Source organism: Tyto alba, unplaced genomic scaffold, assembly GCF_018691265.1.
Source record: "Tyto alba isolate M040663 unplaced genomic scaffold, T.alba_DEE_v4.0 Super-Scaffold_6, whole genome shotgun sequence".
Classification (NCBI taxonomy): Eukaryota; Metazoa; Chordata; class Aves; order Strigiformes; family Tytonidae; genus Tyto; species Tyto alba.
The window spans coordinates 20871616-20894919 of NW_024881327.1; the positions used below are offsets into that span (position 1 = coordinate 20871616).

Here is a 23304-nt window from a genome sequence, read left to right on the forward strand (position 1 = left end):
GATAAAAGTCCCTACTTTTTACCCTTGGTTGTTGTCTACCAGCAGCTGCCAGCTTGAAGTTGACAGTGCAACTAGTTGCTTGATGAATGATCCTGGTATGTATAAAGCAACTGTGCTACCCTTCAGCTGGTGCTGTTCTTTTGGATGCTGCCAAGGGCTGTGCTACTTGCCATATTCTGAGCTGATGCAATGTTTGCCCCATCCCCAGTACCATCCATTACAGTGCCCCCAAACTGCTGCCGGCATGACCGTGCTTCTCTCCCTCCAGACAGACAACCACCTGATGTTGCAAAGCTTGGGCAGTATTTGCCCCAGACTCCAGCTGCCCGGTCAGTGCCACTGCTGCTGGTATTTGTAGCAGGAGAGAGAAAGGTCCTTGATCCTGACCCCCTCCTCCCCGGCTCTCCAAGCTGCCTGGGGCTGTTGGTAGCATCTTTGCACTTGGGCTCTGGCTCCTCCACAGCTCCCTCCCGCGGTTGCCTGACATGGCGCGGCAAGGTGCCTTGGCCGGGGTCCATCTCTCTCCCCATTTCTGTTAAACTCTTGCTGCACACAAGGGTGGGAAGCGGGGGCCCTGGTGACCCTGGCCGAAGGAGCCGGTTTCTTCCACTTAATGTCAGGTGGGGTTTTAATTAAAGGGCGAAGGCCCGGCTTTATTGCCTTCCCTCACAGGCTGCCGCAGGCTCCCGCCCAACTCTTCCCCAGGGCTGCGGGGTGCGCAGGCCGAGGGCGGCCCCTCAGGCTTTTCCCCTGGGCGGTGCAGCCCGCCGAGCCGCGCACCGCCCCCGGCGGGGTTTGTTTCGCCTGGCAACGCCCGCCGGGCCGGGCAGGAGGCGGCGGGCCGCTCCGGCCGGGAAGGGAGGCCGGGAGGGCCGATCTCCACTCGCCCACCCGCTGCCCGCCCGGGCCTGCGGCGGCGGGAAGGGGCTCCCGCCCCGCCGCCCGCCATGAAGGTGGCGGCGCTGGAGCTGGGCGCCTTCCTCGCCAAGCTCCGCCGCGCCCCGCCGCCGCCGCCGCCGCGCCCCACCTCCGGCGGGGGCTGCGCCCCGGGCAAGGCGGCGGCGCCGCCGGGGGGAGCGGGCGGCCGCCCCCTGCGCCCGGCCCCCCCCGCCGCGGCGGACAAGGAGCCCGGCGGGCGGGGGGGAGCCAGGGCGCTGCTCCTCACCCTGCCCGACATCGGGGAGGAGGAGGCGGCGGCGGCGGCGGCCGACAGCGACGGCGAGGAGGCAGCCCGCGCCCCGCGGCGCCCCGCGTGAGTGCGCGACCCCCCAAACCCGGGTGGGGGGGCGTGGGTGGGTGTGCGCGCCCCCCCTCTCCTGTGGGGTCCCCCCCCACCCGACCTCCCCCAGCCTATGTGTGAACATCTCCCTGCGCTGGATTTCCCTCCCCCGCGGTGTGTCAAAGGCAGTGTTTTTCGGAAAGGGGTAATTAATTCCCTCTCTAAGACTCAATTTTGGAGTTTTAGAAAGCAGGCATTCTGTATTACAGCGCCAGACGCACAGGGGATAGCTCCTCCTAATGTGCGTATGTGAAAACAAAATCAACAAGCATTTATACTAACTTAATTGTGCATATTCATTGCATTTTTATCACATTTTTATCATATTCAAAACTTTCCCCGGAGCTCATTAGCATTTGTTAATGTCGCTGGTGTGTGTCTGTTGGAGGCTTCAGGTGGTTGTCGGGGATCTTTAGATGAAGGCTCATAGTCTTCGTCGCTGTGTTCACCAGTTGACCCTAACTTCTGTGCAAACTCAGTCCTGTGGTCATGTACATTTTGTCCTCCAAGGCTGGCCCAGTCCGGTTTTGTGCTAATTTGCAGCTTCCTTATATTTCTGTTTCTTTGCACCTGCTACTACGAGGCCGAACCGTCTCAAGTAAGATTATTTATGAGTTCCTCATCCTACAGTTATTCTAACTATTCCTCAAAAGATCACTATTTGTTCTGCAGCATAATGGTTACATGGGTAAAACAGGTTAAATTGATTTTAAGAATTCCATTCCACAAATATCTATTTTCTAATCATCTTAGTTCACAGGTATCAGTAGGACAGCACACCTTCAGGAGTAAAAGGGCGGGGGGGTTCCAGGGGGGCTGTTTTCGGCGTCCGGAAGAAGTGAAATACTGGGCTGTGCTAGAGGTCCCGCTTAAAAGGCGGGCGGCGGTATGTTGAGGGAGCGGAGGTCAGAGCCTGGCCCCCCATGGGCATGAGGGGAGCCCCTCGTCCCTGAGGGGAGCAGCGCCTCGGGCTTGGGGGGGCTGAAGTCCGGGGCGAGCGCTGGGGGTGCTGAGCGTGGGTGGGGATCCACCGCCGGCGGGTGGATGAGGTGTATCGGCCTGTCCCGGAGTTACAGCTGTGCATCAGAGCCCGCATTCCCGTCCCTGCCTCGTGGAAATCTGAAGCGTCGATAACGGGTGTGAAACTTCAGATGCTTCTGTGTTTAGTCATCAAGCTGCACCTTGTTAACGCTTAGGTGCTGCTGGAGGTAAAAGAAGCCTGTTGAGTATGTGTGCTGTAGGATTCAGTTGGTGATATTTTGCTGAAGCGAACGTGTAAAGCAGAAAGTGGTTTTTTAGCATATGTAAAGCAGAAGAGCTTACTAAAGTGACTGATACTTGTATTACTGAATTGGTGGAGTATTTTGTGTACTCTTACCAAAAAAAAGAGGCGACTGTATATGTTACATGAACACCTGTAACTTCTGCCTCTGTAGAACTAAACTATGCTAGTCTTTGATATTACTGACAATCAGAAACGCATTACTATTTTGTCACATGTTGAAAGGAATTAATTTATCTTGGAAAGTTAAGTTTTTAACTCTTTAGGACTGAAATCTCTTTAGTACACTGTTAAACTTTCAGATCACCTTAAGGACCTCTACTTTTAGTTTGGTTTCTGTGTAGCATCATATTTTAATGGCAGTCCTCTGATTTTTATGAATTAGTGTCTAGGTCTTCCCTGGCAGAGAAACTGTGCTTATTCCCCAGCATCCATGGTCATTAGAGTAGCTATGTTGGAAGGTAGGCACCTATTTTTTGGAATCAGTTTATGGGCCTGATGTCTGTGAATGTTGCTGATCTGTTTTTGAATGTGCTAGCAGTATTTCCTTCTGTAAGCTTTAGTAGCAACAATGTCTTAAAAGTCACTGCTTGCTCTGTTTAAAAAAAAAAAAAAAGGCTTTTTTCTTTAATGCCTGCTTAAACAGATCTACTGATTTCAAGGAGTGTCTCTAGTTCTTATGTTGTAAGGTATAGTAATCATTCATTCATATTCTAATTTATCTACCTTCTTTATGATTTTTTTTAAACCTTGAGCACGTCATTTCTTAGCCTTCTCCAAGAGTCCCAGCTTTTTAGCCTTCCTTCTGAAGGTGGCTCTCTATTCCCTTAATTATGTTTGTAGCCCTTCTCTTACCCTAGTATATCTTTCTTGAGATGCAGGGATGAGAACTGTTTGCAGTATTCTGTTTGTGGACACAATGAGGTTTTACACAGAAGCTAAGTGATGCTTTCCATTTCTTCCTGATGTGGATCAGTGCTTTGGTGGTGGCTTTGGTTGTCATTGTATATTGAGTCCATGATTACTCCAGGATTGCTTTCTGAACTGTAACTGCCAGTCCCAAAGTCAGCATCATGTAAAGGTGCTTTGGGTTAGTTATCTGGGAGAAAAACATTGGCAATGCTTATTTGTAAATACATACTTCTTTCTAGGTATTTATAAATTTAATTTAGCAAATAGTAAATTAATTGAAATATTATAAATGCCAGAGAACTAAGCTATGTAATGCTGTGGAAATAATACAAGTAGGAACACAGAGCTTCCCTGATGCACTTCTTTTATTTCCCCCTACTCCCATCTAACGTGTTTGATTTTGTTTCAGAGTAAATTTTAAGCTCTTTCAGGTTTAAACATTTTCTGCATTTGCGTAGAATAGCCTTTCTGGAATAGGGAGGTTAATCTGGTTTGAAGTGTATTGACAGAGTTCTGTTTAGAAGGTATTTGATGCTTTATATAAACAATAACAGAGCCAAATCAGTGTTGTTTGTCTATGATTTTCCGCTAGTTGTTTCTTTTTTTAGTACCACACTTAAAGCCTAGTATAATGCTGTATGAGCTGTTATTCCTGTTGAAGTGCTGATGACCTTCATCCTTCTGTTTTTTTTTTTTTTAATGATAAAATTAATTCTTAAGACAAAATAATTAGTTGCTTTGGGATGAAGAATCAACCCAATTACACTAAAACTGGTTGTGTGCAGCAAAATGATTATTTTCGCTTGCTATTGAAACACTTCTGATATCCCCTAATTATCCCTAACTCTTATACTTTTGTACGCATGGTGGCATTTCAAATATTTTATTTATAGCAGTCAAGCTTATTCTGATAAGGTATTGTCTGTCTTCAAAAAAACAAAACCAAACCAGAAAGATGTAGAAGAAGGAATAAGATACATCACTTTGACAAGGAAAGTCTATACCTCCACATTAGCATTTTTTAATTAGATGGTTCCACTTAAGCTTTTAGAAGAAGCATCTTAATTAAATATTTAAAACTTTAGTATTCCTTGCCTAGAGTTCAGATTCGAATTTGTGAGTTACAGAATATGATATTATTGATAGTTACACATAGGAAGCCTTATCCAAATGAAGTTCCTCTGTGACAAGTTTTATTGCCATTTAAATGTTTTAAAAGACATTATCAATGGCCAGTGTACTTTAATTACTAGCAACTTAACTAGGAGTACTTGGTTAATAAAGGAAAGGATCCATTTTATGTCTTTTTTCTTAGACGCTGACAAGTTGATAGCAATCAAAATACACTGAGTGCAAAATAGTGAAAATCTGGCAATGTTTTTTTTCCTGTCCTTCCCAGGTACTCTGAATTTTCTGAACTCTGCAGCTACCAATAACTGGTCCTAATACTTTGTAGGGCTAAACTATAGCAGTACTTTATTAAATTTTACACTTACTGTTTATTTACATAGTGATTTCATATCCTTCTAATAACATTGAAGGAGCAGTAATGAATAAATCTCATTTTCTTCAAATGGAGAAAAAGAAAATCCACTTTTACTACTATTTTTTTTTTTTAATAAATATTTTCTACTATATAAGATCATTAAATTCCTTGGGAGGATAATACCTTGCCTTATGCTACACTTACCACAGTATGCTGGTAACACCAGGACACAGATTCCTTTATTAAGAAACATAGTTATTGCTATCCTAACATGTTGCAGTAGCTAGAGGAGACAACAGCCCTTCACTGATCTAAAGGTAAATTGGGCAAGGCTTAAGTTATGCTCTTTAGAAGTGGGTAATATTTTGTAGAAATTAATTGCACTGCTCCCCATTTTCAGGATAGTTCTAACACAGGGAAAACGTGTTTGTGAACTTGGTATGAGAATAGCTTTAGCTGTGATGTAAAAATGTCACAATCTTCTGTCAGCTTTCATTTCTCAGTAGCTCAAGCTTTATCCTGCAAAATGAATAACTGAAAATGTGGGTATAAGGAACTTGATGAGCTGCAGAAGAGGATGGAAACTCAGATTCCCTGTCTGCCGTTTTAACCACTAACAGCAATAGATCTTTTTCATGCTGTAATGCATACTAGCCTAGATAGAACTGCAGTGTTACTTAGCTGCTCATTTCCATTGTTGTACTGATCGAAAAGTAAGAGTAGTAATGTGGTAGTTTGCCATGGTCTATTTTTTTCTTTGCAGATAAGTGCAAAATGGCTTAAAAGTAAATTTTAGTTTTACATGATACTACGGAAGTCAATATTTCTCCAGATGGATGGAACTAAAAATAATTCCTAACATTTTATAGTATTATATGTAACTTTAGGTTTTTGGTAAAGTCCACGAAGTTTCCAGCAAGCAGCTAATCAGCAAGAGAATAAATGTCAAAAAAAAAAAAAAGCTGAAATCAGAGAATCCAAATTTTCCTCAAAGTGCTTTTATTACTTTCAGATGCTGAGAATTTATTCTTGTGTGCATTTAACATTAGTCTGTGTTGTTTATAGGAAACTAAAGTGATATAACCAGGCATTTTATTTCTGATCCAGTGCTCAGTGAGCTGGATCACTGGTGTTAGCCGTGGAAATGAGAAGAGAAAGGGCCCTTGGCTTGAGCTGTTACACTTAACTGTGATTGTGAATTCCTCTAAAATCTGGTGAGTTGGGGGACTAGAAATGCATTCTACTTTATAATGTCTATAACTTTTTTTTAATTGATCATCAGTGTAGAGTTCAGTGTGCAGTTGTTTGTGGGGTCACACATTTTTGTTTAGCTTTGGGCTGTAGTGGCACCAGCTCAGGTTTGGTTCGATTTGTTGTTTTTTTTGTTTTTTTTTTTTTTTTTTTTTAATATTTCTGGTAAGGTACATCCTTGGATCCTGCAGTAGGTTGTTGGAAGTTCATGATATTTTCAGTGGTGATATAACTCCTGTCAGCTTGATTAAGTTCTAGAGGAATTTGAGATTTCTTGTCTTCACAAAATACTGAATTTGTGACTGAATGAGTCAGTCTTTTCTAGCTGTTGTCATAATTTTGTTGGAAAATTTTATAAGTGGTGTGAATGTATACTTGTGTATGTGTGTATATTTACACTATATGGATAATAGGGGTGGGGATTTCTGTGCTGTTTTGACTCTTTAATTTGAAAACAAATCTTTGTAATGTACATGAGTTGGCACACAGTTCATTTTTACCAGATAATTTTTTCTGAAGGGGAAGTCTTAAGTAACCAGTACAGGAAGTAATTGCTAAAAATTAGGGTTTCTTTCCTCTTAGCCCTGATTTTTTACAATAGTATGTTCTAAATAGTTCTTAAAACCTCTGTAACTATGCAAGGATTAACATGTAAAGCTTTTTAGCATTTTTGCTAAATATATATATGTATACACATACACTTTATACTCCATTCAGAGAGTTTGGAATGTTTTGGTAAATTCTTTTATTCTATAAACCGTAGGGGATAAATCCTAAATAGTATGCTTTGAACAACAGCATGAGTTATGTTGCAGTGAGACAGTTTAACAATCTCTGAGAATATCATGACAGTGTTTTCTTTCCAACAGAAATCTTCATAGCAAGGCAAAATTAAATGCAGCATTCAATTGTATGGTAAGGAGATAACTGTCCATTGGTAAATAAAAGAGAAGCACATATAAAAGTGTTTCACAATTTTAGTCAATTAAAAATAAGGGATTATGTACATCAAGGTTGAACAAGTTCTATCTCAAATCATCAGCATGACTACGATAACCTGTACTTCTCACTAAAATGTGTCCCAACTACCTAAGCAGTGCAGAAGTAAAAGGTTAAATAATGCATAGCTACTGAGATGGAGTACAAGCAAGCCATGTCTACTGTTTTAGAGAATACAAGTTTAGAGTTCTACATATATTTACAAAATATGTCTGGTTTGTTGCCAAGGAAGACACATTCCAATCAAAATATTTGATGTGACCAATTGCCCAAAGTGACTCTGATTTACTATTTTAATATTTTGAATGACATGACGATATCCCAGCTCTTTACAAAGAGCGTATTGGGAACTTTTCTACACCAAAATGTAAATCCATATGGTTTGTTTATTATGTTATTATGCTACATGACTTAATATAGAAAACCTAAAACATTACAAAAAGAACCCAAACCTTCAGTGGCTCTTCTTAATAATCAGAAAGTGGCAGTGTGCATGAGGGATTTCTCATGGACACACAGCAGGAGATTACCTAATTGAACACTATCCATCATCAGAGTGTAATCCCACTGCTCTGGCTGATACACCTCTATTTCAGTGTACTTAAATAGTGAGCACTTGTGCTTTAAAATGTGTGAAATTTGCTGAAATTTGCTCCTGAATACCCTGATATGAAAGAAAAACATTGAAATAAGGATGTGCTCTCTGAGAACTTATTGAAAGATTGATTAGTACTTGAGAGAAGCACTGGAAGAGATGTGTACACAGTACTGACAACATTTCAATTGTATCCTTATTTTTGTTGCTCATGGCTACAGAATTGGAGGGAGAGGCTTCTGCTCTGTAGTATTTTAGCAGAGTATTGGAGCACTTGCTGATGTTTGATACCAAATGTTAATGGTAAACTGGCAGATAAAATATTGAGCATTATCTGATAGTTTCAGTGAACAAAAGTGAAAGTACAGATTTGATCATGCAAAGAGCAGACTAGATGTGGTAGTTATCTTTTTTAACGTTATTAACTCAGTGTCTTGACTTCGATGCAAAATTCTGTAAGGTATTTAAAACAGAGACTATTAAGCAGCTTTATTGCTTGAAATGAAAGTTGTTTGTATTGTAAGCAGACAGATCATGTTACATTATGTGCTGGGTGTAGTGATCTTTAAACTTTGTGAAATCTGGAAATTTCAACATAAAGGGTATGTTTTATAAAAGGAAAAACAAGCCTTAAGAAGTTATTAATTTTTTTTTTTGAGGAAAGGAGTTGATGTTGTAGAATAGATGAAGTGTCGTTCCTTTTTCAGTAGTGCCTTTCTTCCAGTGCAACACCATGGAAGTCACAATATAGCAGGAGTAGAGTAGAAGTTTCAGGTTCTCAAATCTGTTGGGCTACAGAAGGTTTTAGAGACATGATGTGACATCGTGACATCTCAGGCCAGGGGTGTCAGTGGTCCCAGAGGAAGGAGAAAGGTACTTAGTATACCTCAGTATATACAGACTAAGGCCTTCCCATACTCACACTGCTTCAGTCTGTACTGTAGAGCTATTGCCACACAACATTTCACAAATTTTTTTTTAATTCAGTGTTCAGAGAGTAAGAAGTTCTGCACCTGTTCTGAATGGCTTATTATATGTCTATTTTTCTTCAAAGATTAATGAACAGAATGGAGGCAGATATTCTGATCTCTTTGATGTTATGCTGATGAAAGAAATCTGTTAAAAACTATTAACTGAATTTCCAAATGTACATCAGTAACAAGCATATACAGGGAAAATCTTGTGGACCACTTCCAAGTGTTTTGTTAGGGTGCTACTCCCTTTCTGTCTGTTCAGACATTTGATCCTGCAGCAGTAAATGCCTCCTATCAGATCCAAAGAAATAAAACACCTTCTCTAAGACACTAATTAGCATTCTTTATTATTTCAGTTAATTAAGGTGATAGTATTTTTCTTAATGTTAATTCATAATTTATATTAAGAAATCAGATTTACTTCTGTAAATAGAAGAGGTATTTAACATGCATATCTTGCTCAGAAATTGTTTAAATTTCCTAGAACCAAGTATTATACTTGTCTTTAATCTCAGTTCACAGTGAAAATGTAGGAATAGATTTAAAAAAATACTCAGTAAGCTTATGCCATTTTAAAGGCTTTATAATTTTGAAATGCATTAAAAATTTGCAGAAGAATAAAATGACTATATACAAATAAGCCTGTCTTCAAAATTGGAACGGTTTATTGTTACTCTGTCTTGTAAAGATAGGAGCAGAACTCAACTCATAGTTGCAGAAGCCTTAAATCTATTTCAGGATTCAATATAAAAATGCCTAATAGTAGGCATTCCACTTCAGTGTATGTAGGACAAATATCCACCAAATATGCTGTGTTGTATGTACATGTATTGTTATTGTATTAAAAATTATGGCTTGTTTTTCCCTTGTTCCACTTCTGTCGAAGTAGACTTGAAGATGCAGGAGGATGCTGTATGTGTGCTTCTCTGTGTGTTGTCAGTGGTTTAAAAAAAAACAAACATACATATGTTCACTTTTATTTTTTATTTTTCTTCATTCCACATGCAATAACAAGTGAAGACCTTAACCCTAAGGAGAAGCAGGTCTTGGGTAAAAGAGGTGATTTTAAGTGCAGCTGGCTAATGCTGCCGCAGAGGACTAACGAACTGCCGCTGGTGGTGGGGGCAAGCACTGGGGAACCTCCGTGCTCTGGGAGACAGGTTCTGAGAGAACCTGCTGCTGCCTGGAATCGAAGAGGAGTGGTAGCTCTGAGCTTCAGGGGGGCCTTCTCTTAACATACTGCTGGCCAAGACTTTGTTTGTTTGTTTGTTTTGTCTAGCCTTTATTCAATTGTTCCCCAAAACTGAGATACAAGATCAAATCATAGTCTTCCTGGAGGCCATCTGCCTACATAGTCATTGCAGTGTTGTTAGGAGATAATGAGGATGTATATTGCTGGTCAGACCAGCAATGATATTCCTTTGGCAAAGACTTTCAAGGTTAACTCTGGGGCTGAAGGCAATGTCTTTCAAAACCATCTTCTTTTTAAAGCAAATGTAGCTTTTCTGATTATTTAGCAAAAGATTTTTAGCTGTATATGAAGAAAATGTACATTGTGGCAAATTGTGTTATTTTGGTCAAATCAAAAAGATGGTCACCTGAAAACTCACTCACAGTTCAACTGTATGAATGCTCCCAGGGTAGTCTAATCATTAAAGCACCAGTAACCCACATACAGCTTCAAAGATAGTAAGTGCCTTTTACGAAAAAGGTAGGGCCCAATCAAGTGGTATGATTAAACACTAACAGTAGGAAAACTCTGATAAAGGTTTGTATTTTCAAATTTCATATAAAGCCAATACTTCTTTGAACAATGACTGATGACTGAAAGCAGTGAAATGGTTTTGACAATGCTCATTACTAGATAAGAGAGCAAAATTAAAATAATTTCTGGGTCTGGAGTGGCATTTATTAACAAAGATATGTGCTATCATTTTTTGGGGTGTTATCTTTGCTAGCTGTCAAGCCTCTGGCATGTTCAGTAATGATGATGGTAAAGATGTTGTGTTGCTAGGAGCTTAGAAGGTAAATGTTTGCTCTACCACCTTCCAAGGCAGATATTTTTTTTCTTCCCCTCATTGAGCCATGCCATTTCTAAGCAAACAGACCATATGGATATTATAGCTGTTTTAAAATAATTTTCTGTGGAAGGCTGGATGAAAGATCTGTTAAATTTCTCAAGATTCTGCTTCATTTGCTGCACACCTAGGGGGGTTACCTCAGCTAAACTGTTCTGGGGATGACTTCAAGATATGCCACAATTGTTTTAACTTTGAGAATGCTGAGGAAAAGGGACTGTAAGCAGGAACAGGCATCGTTGTCATCTACCTCGATTTCCTTTGTATCTCCGCAATAACTAATTAAAGGCTGAGCCAAAGTGGCTGCTTTCAACAGCAGTAAAAGTCACGGGATCTGTCAAAGGTCCAGACTGCTGAGGGGAGAATTCAGTGCAGTTTTATTAACCATACGTAAGTGTGCTCAGCCCAGAGCACAGTCATTGCAGCAGTCTTCAGATAGATCTCCTGTAGGATCTGCCAACGATGTTCAGTACTGTCTGTCATACTTGGCAGTTTGTGGTTATTGAAGTTGTTAGAAGAGGGTAAAAGTGCATTTATCTTCTTGAAGGTCCTCTGAGCCTGTTTAAAACTCTGTTTTGTCAAGCAATACAGGGAGAGTGTACCATGGTTGACTGCAACCAAGTTGGACAGATAAATACCTGGCCTGGAGGCAAAAGGATGTGTGTATTTTTTATCAACTTTGTACTTTCTGTGGTATAAATGTTCAGCTGTAATGCTGCATTGCATGACTGGAATGTTGTTCATCATTGATGCAGAAAGTAATCCTGTCATATCTGTTTTTTCCTTGCTCCACAGGTGGAGCAGCGTTAGCTGGATGTGGAAGGGCCCTTTTGTACACTGGTGATAACTGTGTCGTTTTAATGAAGTTTGTAGGTTCTGCTCTGTGAACAAGAGAGTGACCAGGAATGGTCTGTTCACTTCCATGAAAATGCTCCTGTAAGGTGGGCGCTGTGTTGGGAGTAACCCTTTACAGAGGAATATTTAAGCAGGCTGGATTTGTGGAGTAACAACTTCTGTTCATTGTATCAGTTCAAAGAAGAATAAGAGATAGACTTGCATGGCAGTTGTCCCAAACCAGTGTAAGAAAGGATGGAGTGATTTCTTAACCAATTTCTTCCCACAAATGTATACATTAATGCTAGAGAGAGATTATATTTTGACTTTTTAAAATAGTTTTACTCATATCAAAGTTTTCTATAAAGCTGTCATACAAATAACAGTTATCTCTTGGTTTTACAAACTAAGTGTGGGATAGAACAACCAGCAGAAAGTGCAAATACAAATGAAATTAATAATGTCTGGTTATAAGATAAAGCCTCTTCTTATTTTAGGTTAATTCAGCCTAGCATGGGATTATTTTTGTGCATTGACTCTGTGCTATGAATGTTGCTTTTAAAGGAAACAAATTACATGCAGTAGAACCAGTTTAATCACATTTTACTGTTATGGCTGTCCCACAAGCTTTTGGGATTTAGGGAAAAGAGCGCAGGGTTTCGTTCTGTTTTTTTTTTTTTTTTTGTTTTGTTTTTTTTGTTTTGTTTGTTTTTTTGTTTTTTTTTTTTCCTCTTTTGTTTTGTTTTTATTTATTAGTATTATTAGGTTTTTTTTTTTTTTTTTTTTGCTTTCATTTGTCTGCACTGTGGAAGTGCTTCTTTTACTTTTTCAGCTAGAAAAGGCTATCCCACTGCCCTGTTTGTGCTTATGTGTTCCCCTTCTGATATCTTTTGTTGAGCTGAAGTCAGTGCTGCCTTCAATGTTTTGTGCCCCTGGAGGTAACACAAAACTGGAGTTCTGCCACTGTGGAAATGCATTTTTTTAAGTGTTTTAAAGTGTAAATTTTAAGGTATATTGAAGGGGGAAGAAGCTGAGGTGACCACAGAAGTGAGCTGGAGGACAGATAAATACTGTGGATGTCACTCTTCCTCTTGGTAGTGATTTTGTAGGATTGTTATGTAACATCTATACCCTTGACACAAGGATTAAAAAAAAAAAGTGATTGATAACAAGCAAAAATGCAGATACAAAGTTATCCTCTGCAGCTTGCATATCTGAACAAGAGAAGTCTGCAAATACACATTGTCCCTGGACTGACAGTGTCAATCTCTGCTGCAAAGCCTCCCTGCTTGCACTTTGTGGGGTGCCTGGTCTTGGCCCTTTGATAGACAGTATGTTGCTTTACTTCTAATTTGTTCTAGCAGACTATAAAATAAATAAATAAATAAATAAATAAATAAGTAAAATACTCTTAAAGGGCATTTATGTACATGTGTGGGTAGGTCTTTAGGACAGAAGTCATCAAAAGCTAGATGATAGCAAAATCCCTTTACAGCCTGCATAGCACTACAACATTCAGTTCCCTTAGCTCAAAACAGGCCTTCAGGATACATTGAAATAAGATGTAGAAAATCTTCAGAAGGTTTCAGAGAAATAATTTGCTTCGTGTTCTAAATATTCTTAGAAGCAGAGTTGTAGTTCTCAGAGATTTACAGTGTTCTGTTTGTAAAAGTTGCATTCCATGAATGTCTATCTGTGCAGTGATTTAAAATTGCATTTTCTTAATGTGGAGGGAATTTGCAATTCTAGATCTTCAGCTGCTTGTTGGATACATGTAGTTTGACAAAGAACTATGCTTTTTTCTGTGTGCATTTGAGATTTTGGACAAAGCTGGTCTTATAAGAAGAACGATTGCTAAGGACAAGGTGTGTTGTTACAACACATGTAAAAGTAAAATCTTTCTTAATGTTTTACTGGATCAGAAGAATGTGGAACTTTTTTAAGGCTATGTTTGGCAAGAATCCTTTAAATATCAGGGGAAGAATGCATAGTCATTTTCCATACACCTTTTTTAGTGTGTAGTATTTTGTTTGGTTAAGAAACTTTAAATATCATTTGAATGTTGCTGTTTGTTTTCCTGTAACAACAGGTTTCATACACCATACTTTTTCAGTCTTCATTTTCAGCATTTTTAATGTTGCCTTTCTGCTTCTTTCTCAGTAAGAATACTTTTCTTCTTGCTTATGAGCGGATGTACTTCCTCTTCTGAGAGAGGCTTTCAGCAGAATACGTAGACACCAGAATTTATATGCTGGAGCTCGAGATGAATGGTGTAGTGTAAATCTGAAGCTGCCAGCCTACGCTCTGCCCTCTCACCCATGCTCTGGGAGATCGATGATTTGCACAGGGATAGTTTGGAGTAGAACTCAATTAATTAACAGGGAAAATTATTTATTCAACTGTCCAGCACTGCATAATTTTTTTTTTTTAATGTCTCATCTATAAAGGCAAGGGAAACCTTCTGTTGGCACAAAGACCCTAAATTGAGCTTTTTTTGGCCGCCTGTTCACAGGCGAGAGGTGTGTGGGGGAGGGGAGACGCGCACCCCTCCCGCTCAGGCTGAGGGTTAATTTTGGGGGCGCCCTTTTGGGTCGGCGGCCCTGAGGGGGTGATGAGGGGGAACCCAGACCTTGTCCCCGGGGCGTGTTGGGGGCGGGGGGGGGGACGACACACACACGCTACCGAGCCACCCCGGCGCTGCCCGCCCGCAGGGCGAGGGCGGGGGGCGAGGCGAGGCGAGGCGCTGCGGGGTGAGCGCCGCCGGGCCTCCTCCTCCTCCTCCTCCTCCTCCTCCTCCTCCTCCTCCTCTTCCCCGTCCCGGCCGCCCCGCAGCAGCCGGGGGCGGTGCGAGGGGCCCCCCCATGCGCAGGACGCGGGGCGCCGGCCCGCCGGGGGGCTGCAGCCGCGGCCGGGGGCTCCTCGTCGTGGGGTGAGTGCGGGGCGGGGGGCTGCACCCCGGTTCTTGCCTGAGTGCGAGGGGCTGCGGTGTGAGGCGGGGCGGGGGGGTGGGCCGGGCCGGGCGGCTGTGACCCCTCCCGGGGCGGCTGTGACCCCTCCCGGGGCGGCTGGAGCCCGGCGCGGGTGTAGGCGGACAAACGTTGTCGTTTTGTACCGTCATGTGTCTCAGCTACCGCCTGCAACAACCGCAGGGACCGCGGTTGGGGCGGGGGGGGGGCAGGCGGGAGCTGGGCGGCTGCGGTCCCAGCGCTGGAGGGGCGGGGAGGGGTTTGTCCTTTCGTTTTGTTTTGCTGCCGTTGTCTCCCGGCTCATCTTCTAATGGCATGTGGTCCGGGGAGCCAGGAGGAGGAGGACCACTGCATGAGGTGGAATAATGCGGGAGAAACACTTTGTACCTCCATCTCACATCATGTATTATGCCATGAAGTATAATGCATATGCTTTGTTTCACAGAAAAAGTCCATGAAATTTTATTGGTGCAATTTCTTTTTTTTTTTTTTTTTTTTTTTTTTTCATGCTTGTAGGTTCAGATTTCCTTCAAAGCCACAAACACCACCCCACCCCCATCCGGGATCTTTGAAAAGTCATCAAGCCTTGTAGATATAGATATCCAATCAGCGTAGTCAACTCAGATTGCCAAAAATCTGTCAAGTAAAAGGAGCAGCTGGAATATAAGAGGAAAGGGCTCTTGCACAGGCAAATCACTGCAGGAGTAGAGAGGGCAGCGGTAAATGGTTTCATAGGAATCTGCCCTGGGCAGTGCAAACCAGCAGACCAGGTAAAGGGGTGAGCAGTGAAGTGAGAAGGCCTGGTGGTGATATAAGCTGTGGAAAAATACTAAGGACAAGGGTCAGCTACGAAAAAAATTGAGAAAGATGTTGTAAGGTTGCCTGGGCAATAACATGGCAGATGAAATGGCAGTAACCGAACAGAGGGAACCAGCTTTCCACATAGAAGATAGGCTGTGAGCTCACCGTTATTGCCTGGGAGACAGGTCTTACGACAAAATGAAGTCTTCATGGGACTGGACTGTGTCACTTTTCATAAAGGCCTCTTGGTTCTGACAGTGGCCGAAAGCAGATGCCTAGGGATGAGGGAGGAAGATTAGAGCAGGCTCATAGAGCTGCTTTCCACTGCTGTTGTCTCAGCTTCCGAGAATTTGCCATTCAGCGTCTTCCCTGATGAGAAGTTTAAACTTGTGGTAGGTTTTGGGTGGCTTTATTAGCCAAGGCACATGGTATAGCATGTGTTACGTGGCCTGTTTGAGTGGGGAGTTAGATTTTTGACATATGCATCATTGTAATCTGCGTGAAGACAAGAAGGCAGAGTAGTCCTAACTGTTGCAGGGCCGATCTGCAGTTCTTGGCTAAAGAAATCAAGGAAACTCTTAAAGCTGTCAGCTGTTTCCTTAGTTACTCATTCACAAATGTGCTTTGGTGCCATCATGTTGCTATTCATGGTTATGACCTGAGGATTTTATTCGATGAAAATAGGAACTTCCACAGAGGAAGTAATCTGTTGCTCTAAAAGTGTTTTTGAGGAACATTTTGATACATCTGAATATCTTCTGAAGAGGTTTTGAAGTTTGAGCATGTGTTAAGGTATTTGGAGTACCAAAAAAGGCAAGTTCTAGGCATCTCATGCTGGAAAGGCATAATATTAGAAGGCCTGTGTCTTGGTTTTTAATACAGTGTTAAGGAGTCTTTGGTATTGGAGGAACTGATGCTTTGTGGCCTGTAAATGTATTGAGAATTTGCCCATGTTTCCTGATGTACTAATATCTTGGTTCACTTAAAACAGCCAAGTTAAGAGTTCATTGTTTTAGTAAAGGCCACTGTTTGCTTGGCACCATATCTGTAACTTCTTTTTATGCAGAGAGATATCTGAGAAAATGGTCTCTATGTTAATGATTGAACGGAAACACATAGGTAAATAGCTTTGGTGTGGACAATTACTGGTTTGTGCCTTTGCTCTGTTCCTGCAGTAGTGAGGTACTGTTGTGGTTGTGTGCACTCTGTGCAAATTTTAAAGTGCAAAACTGAAGGAGAATGCCTATGGAGTAAAATAAGTCTCAAATTATATGTTAATTTTTCTGAAAAATATTTATGTAAATAAAAATTATTTTAAAATAAGGGAGCTTGCTTCAAGCAAATGTTTGTGTTGATGGGTAGGATTGAAAAATTGAAGAGAGTTGCTGTCATCCTTCTTTTTTCTCCAGTGGAAGTGTGAGTTAACCTTGTTTAATGTTATGGAATTATGTGTTTCTGTATTTATAGGAAGGGATTGTCCAGAGGTTCCACACATCAGTGTCTTTCTGGAAAAAGTGGAGAGTCTCTTCCAGCAGTTTTTGAGAGAAATGTGCAGGAAGCCATTGACAATTACACTTGGTATGCATTCATTTCTGAAGTTGTACTTCATTAGTAGACTCTTGACTTAAATAGTTATTTAGATTGGTACGCATTTGCACTAATCCTTCTTCTAGTCATTCTTGTGGATGACAACTATTAAGTAAGGAATTTAACTTTAGAGATTATTTGAATTTGCAGACAAAACAACACTTTAATCAGGTGGGATAGCTGTGTTCAGGCTTCTGTATATGTCAATTTAATTTATTATTAGAGGACTAAGAAAATATGTCTGTTAACTTTGCTTTCTGTAATTTACATGCTACTTTTGTATGATACTTGTTGCTTAGAATATATTGTTGTTTTCTGCTTCTGCCAGCAGAGCAATTCATCTCTGCGTACGTAAATGTGCAGATTACGCATAACACGGGATATGAATTGATTTAAACCATTGTTGAGAAGGTTTGAACGTCTGGTTTGTCTTATGGGCGTGCATATTTTTAAAGCATAGTGAAGGGCACTAATTAAACCTAGAAGGGAAGTCAGACTTCATGGTTAAGTGCAAATAATGCTCACCAGTGTTGCTAGTCACTTAACTTTCAAGAAGTTTTATTCCAGTTGGTGTTGGTTGGGATTTGCCTGGCCTGTATGTCTGACTGCCCTTGCTTTCACTGCATCCCAGGGCAGGTGGCAGCTGGCACGGACCAGCTAGAGCTTTCTGAGAGCTGGAATCCCAGAGCTCAAGGTTTAAAGTGCACCAGGACTAACAGCATAAAAGACATGGTGTACAGATAGGTAACTCAATGCTATTTGAAACATTTGTAGAGATGTTACGCCTAGTTTTGCACAATTTTCTTGTGATAGCTTCTAATAGACCTAAAGAAGGCTTGTGTTATCTTTAATGTATAGTTTCAATGTGACCATTAGCTGAACTGGTCAAAACAAAATAATTGTTAGAGGTGTAAATGCCTGGTATGTGTTTGTGTATATATGTGTGGATATATTCTAGAGTGCCTTTACAGTTGCAATGATATACATACATATAAAAGCATAATGCTGTAGAAGGAATTACCTTTAAGGCAGTAAAGGGTACAAATGAGAGCATGCAGTCACTGCACTCTACTTAAAAACAATAAATTTGCAACTCTCCACATTGACTCTAACAGCATGTCCTGAAAATCTTGCATCCAACAGGAATATCTGATCACTGTTCATGTATGTGATCAGTTGCGTTATTTTTAAAATGTTTATACAGAAAACTATTGTGTTCTTCATTTTAATTTGTCATCTTTTGACAGTGAAACGCTTTCATCACTTTCATCTAGTGGTTGTACAACACCCACGGAGTTGAATAATTCTTGGTCTGGAATAAACAGCTATACTACTGGTTTGTCTACTGAAAGAAGTTCAGTTTACTCCTGGAGGGATGATGTATGTCATAGAAACTTTTACATTGGACTTTGTCTAAATATTGTAGAATAGATTACTTTTTACAGAAAATGGACATGCAGTACATGTCCTCTGGGGAAGTTAACCACTTTCATTTATTATAGTCTAATGAGCAAATATATCAGTTGAATCTTTAAAAAATAGTTCCTGTTTGCAAGTTAATATCAGTGCAGCTGATGAGTAAGAGAGAAAAACGGGATAAAAATTTTAAATAATGGAACTTGGGGAAAACAAATGTGTTTTACCAAAGAAGGTGGGCTTAGGTTTCTGGGTCCAAGAGAATGATAAAATACGTGTTTTCAAATATGGCATAATGCAGGCAGTGTCTAAATGAAACTATTCTCAATGTTTTGAGTCATAAAGTACATTCATGAGCATGCATGTAAATGTCTCAGTCTAGATAAATATTTAGCTCTTACTGAAGCTCAGTTCTATTTCATAGGTGATGCAGAGAGAGGTTAAGCCTGTTAGGGAGGCTGACCTGAGGCATGCCTGATGCTGGCTGGCAGCGTTGAATAAATCCAAAAGCACTGTGGTCACTGCCACTTTAATTTTTAAAAAGCTGTCTGTGGCTGTTAGTGGTAGTTCTGCCGTATCTTCTGCATAATATGTCTTGTTGCCAGCCCTCCAGCAGAAATCCTGGGTCTGGATCATACAATAACCTGGGTGAGAGTTATTGTCTCATTCCTTTTCAGTGTGATCCCTTCTGTAGCCTGAGGTGGTTGGGACACTCAGCTGGAATTGAACAGATACGATTTGGGTCCTGAGTGTTGTAACTTTTTTCTGGTTTTCAGAGTGTCTAATGTAAGTGGCCAGATATCATTATGAACACTGCCCCAGCTGAGGAACCCTCAGCCAAGTGCTTGTGTCCGCATCACTGATTGAAGTCAGGCTCTTCCCTGCTACTTTTATATGCCCCTGCGCTCACCTGGTGTTGGTTGCGCTGAGTTGTAGCTTCAGTGGAGAGGTGTGGAAGGCCACTTCTCACACTGAGGGCTGTTTCCTAACTGCCAGACTATGTCATGCAGAAGGAAAGGGGCCCCCTCTTTGCCCTCTTAGCTGTTTTACTCAGAAAGGAAAAATGCTGCTCAAAAAAGCAGGGAACTTTGGTGCTGTGGGTCCTAGAGGTGTGGTGTGTGTGTTTCACTCCATATTGGAGCAGGGAGGCAAGCAGGCGTCCAGACACCTTGTAACTCGTGTTTTCCGTCGGGTAGTCCTAGGCAGCTAGTTCCTTTTTGCCAAATCACCTTGCTCAGGCCAGCTACCTGGGTTGTTGGTTAGCTGGGTTTTTTTATTTGTTTTGCAGTACAGTATATGAATTGTCTATCCAAAGTAGGTAGCCTGAAGATCCATTCTGAGATGCTCAGCCAAACCTGTCCAAATTGTCCTGTTCTTTAAATATTGTGGTTTTTGATCTAAATATATATGCATATTTAGTGACAACTATTGCTTTTATAATATGTAGGAATTTGATAAAGCCAACACACAGAGAGTGCATCAGTTATTTTGGGAGATTGATGAAATGCTGTTTGAAGGAAAAGTGACCTCCCAAACTCAGAGCCTGCAGGCAGAATGTGCGGACTGGGTCGAACGATTTCCCCATATAAGGTAGGGAAGTTTCTTACTGGTACTAGTTTTAACCAGTTGTCACTCTAACTTAAATTTTTGGGATACCCTCATATGAATTGCTCTTAATATATTATAGCAGTAACACTTTTGCATTCAGATCTGAATCTCTGGGACTGAACAGTGCCGTAGTTATGCGGTACATCTGGGTGGTGGTGCACTAGCAGCTAATGCTCTATTTTACTTAATACAATGACTGCAGACAAAGATGTTTTAGTAGGATGTAATGAGAAAATGGTGCACCATTTCTGTAATGACTTTTTCTAATGAGAGAATACATCTTATAAAGAAACATTTGTTTTTACTGTAAGTGAAGACATTCTATGAAATTCCAATAAGTTAAATATTAATTCTTTTATCGATTCTCCTAAAAGTAAATAAAAAATGAAGGTGGCCACATGCTTCATACATGGTGCACAGCCATAATGTCTTCCTAGGCTATGTAAATCAATTTAAAACAATGCGTGATATTAACCTGACAATAGCTAGTTGAACAGAAAAGAGGATGCGTATGTGATTAATGAGAATTGTTTTGCATGGATGTGCAAAATGTCTAGGCAGCCTGGTGACTGCTTCTTGTAACATAGGGGACAGAAGTCAGTATTGCATTGTGTTGTACATTTATGACATTCATAAATGATGGCATGCCATTCTTAGTGAGTTGTGGTGACCCTGAGCTATTCTAAACATAGACTTTCTTGTGCCTATCTTCTAGTCAATGGTTTGTTAACACCATTAAAGAGAATCCTGTCATTAACTGCCTTGTGCTTTCATTGCTTTTAGGTAATTTGCAAAGGCTTATTACTAGTAAATATAAACTAAAATCAACTAACAAAGCTTGTCACATTTTGTCAGGCACAAGAGAGAATTATTAAACAAATCTGAGGCAATTTTCACTAGCATTAAGCCATGCTTTGCCTTCTTTAGATACTGTAAAAATTAATAGAGCATGCATAAAATGGAGACAGGTTTTTGTGCTGTGTAATTAATTCAAAATACAAAGTCATTTTTACTATATTTTCAAAATATTTTCATTAGATGGAATTTTTTTTAAGTGATTCACTGTACTTAGGATTTTTTGATTCAACTCTAATGGTGGCAATACCAACAAAGTCTAAGAGGTTGAAAGTGAACTGGAGAAATTTCGGAGCTCTGTGTCATTTGGTACTAAGGGATGTAGTACATCCTGTGGTTTAAAAAGAAAAAAAGAAGTTATTTTCATTATTAAGCTTAAACCTTAAAACTCAGTTTGTGTTGACTAGTTACTCAAAAGAATAGCTTCTAGAATGCCAGATTTATTTCTGAGAGTTGTGCTTCAGAGAGCTCACTGGCTGTCCTTTTTGTAATTTGTGAAACACCTATGTTGATAAACAAATACTTAGCTCAGCATGTGGGAATAAATGTACTTGAGAACTGCCATCAATAAGAGAAAGATCAGATCTATTCACAGAGAAAGTTTACAAAATAAAAAAGGGCTATTGCTTTAGAGCTTTATATGGCATAAAGTGTTGTTCTGTAAAAGGTAGTCTCGAGAAAATGTATTCAGGTGAGTCTGAACATTGCTGCTTGCACTACAGATGTGACTGGTAAATTCTTTTGAGATCCATTGTGAATTCTAATGAAAACAGTTTACTAAGCAGTGATTATTATTTACCTATACTGTGTTCAGAAATTACAGAGGAATTTTGTGTACATTTAAATAGAGTTGCTTTTGCCTCTTTTCTCTGCCTCTGTACATCATGCATGTTGGAGTTTGTGCATTTTCTGAACATTAAGTCCACGTAAACATTTTGGGTTAGGGCTTCTGCTCACATTGATGGATATTGGAGTTTGGTAAGTGAAGTCACAGCAATGTCATTTGTCTTCTGCATCTGTTTTTAAACATTGCTTATGGAGTTTTGATAAGAAAATAAGTGTTTACTTTATCTGCCTTTAGAACAGTCTAAAAATTTTGACTATTTTCTCTTAAAAATTATAAGCTAGAATCTCATCTTGCGTAAATCAACTTAACTTTAATGAATTAAATACTAGGCAATGTTATTGTATTACACAAGTCTCTGACCCCTTCATAAATTGCTTTTTTAAAGCAAATATAATGTGTGCATTGCCTACTGTTTGCAAGTATTTGTATACTTGATATTTGCATATGGAGTGGATTTCCATCTAAGATACTGCTCACTCTCTACTTTTTATTTAGGGTTCTAGGAAAACAGCTCCTATTGCCGGAGGATGAAGGCTTTCAGCATTTTCAGAGCAGAAGTGATACCTGTGTGGATACTAAGAATTTACCTGGCCTCCGTGAATGTACTAATAATATAAAAGAGTATGTTAATTTTTTTGAATTTTTCTTTTTGGTCTTCCCTCTTTAGAAATATGTACAAATATTACTTTTGTATTACTGAAACACTTCAGTATAATTAAATATGCACTTTCGTCTTTCTTTGAATATTTAATTCTCGTTTTGTTGGTATTTTTTCAGGCTCTGCATTTCAGGCTCTAAACTGATCCCAACAGCATCTCCAATACATAAATCATTAGATTCAAGTTCCGCTAGGATTTCTGCCTCTGACTTATCCATATATTCATTCCTGGAAGAAGAAATCTATGATGTGGATGGAAAAATAGAAGAATATCTTGCCTTTGACAACAAGGAGCTGTAAATAACAGATATGTGTATTTCTGAAGAATATAATGTAAAACTATTAGTGAACCCAGTCAGGGTTCATAAAATACGTTTCTTTTCTGTAACATACAGTTTCTTCTGTCCCTGTGTTTGGTAGCGCAGTGGTCAGAGCACACAGTGGGCATGTGAAAGATTAGGTATGTTTTTTTAGTGGCTCAAAAATCACATCTTCCATGTTAGAGGAATATGTTTTAACCACTGGTTGCTTCGAGGTGTTTTGTGCATGGAAATTCAGTAAAATGGATATTTAATTTTGAGATAGGGAGTAGAATGAAGGAATCCCTTCTCCCCAGGTGAGTGCCTTGACCACCAGGTTGTTCAGCATCATTACACTGCACGTGTTTTCACTGTGTGCCCTAATGAATCTTAAATTCTTTCTGTGCAGCGTATAACAGCTTTTGTGAGGAGAGGTGCAGGATACAACCTGCATTTAGAGCACTCTTGTGAATGACATAAGTCATACAGCTGTCATCTTGACATTGCAACCTAGGTTTCCTATGAGCCAGCTGAATGCTCCAGCAGCTAGGCTGCTGGGTGGATGAAAGACCATAAC

General features: G+C 40.4%; 1 protein-coding gene across 3 annotated transcripts in view; it reads left to right on the top strand.

Moving 5' to 3' along the window:
* The first annotated feature begins 828 nt into the window (after positions 1 to 828).
* The window catches only part of FAM149A (family with sequence similarity 149 member A), a 31519-nt gene continuing 9043 nt past the window's right edge, over positions 829 to 23304 (top strand). The window contains exons 1-6 of one of the 3 annotated variants that reach the window (XR_006167048.1): positions 829 to 1252; positions 16925 to 17035; positions 18292 to 18424; positions 19908 to 20050; positions 22266 to 22391; positions 22548 to 22724. Coding sequence is in view for 2 of the 3 variants with exons in the window: in XM_042808377.1 (XP_042664311.1) it covers positions 948 to 1252; positions 16925 to 17035; positions 18292 to 18424; positions 19908 to 20050; positions 22266 to 22391; positions 22548 to 22724 (995 nt within the window). In the remaining variant the exon portion in view is untranslated. Of the gene's footprint in view, positions 1253 to 14514; positions 14620 to 16924; positions 17036 to 18291; positions 18425 to 19907; positions 20051 to 22265; positions 22392 to 22547; positions 22725 to 23304 lie in introns of those variants that run through there. The other 2 variants (XM_042808377.1, XM_042808378.1) reach the window with 2 other exon arrangements.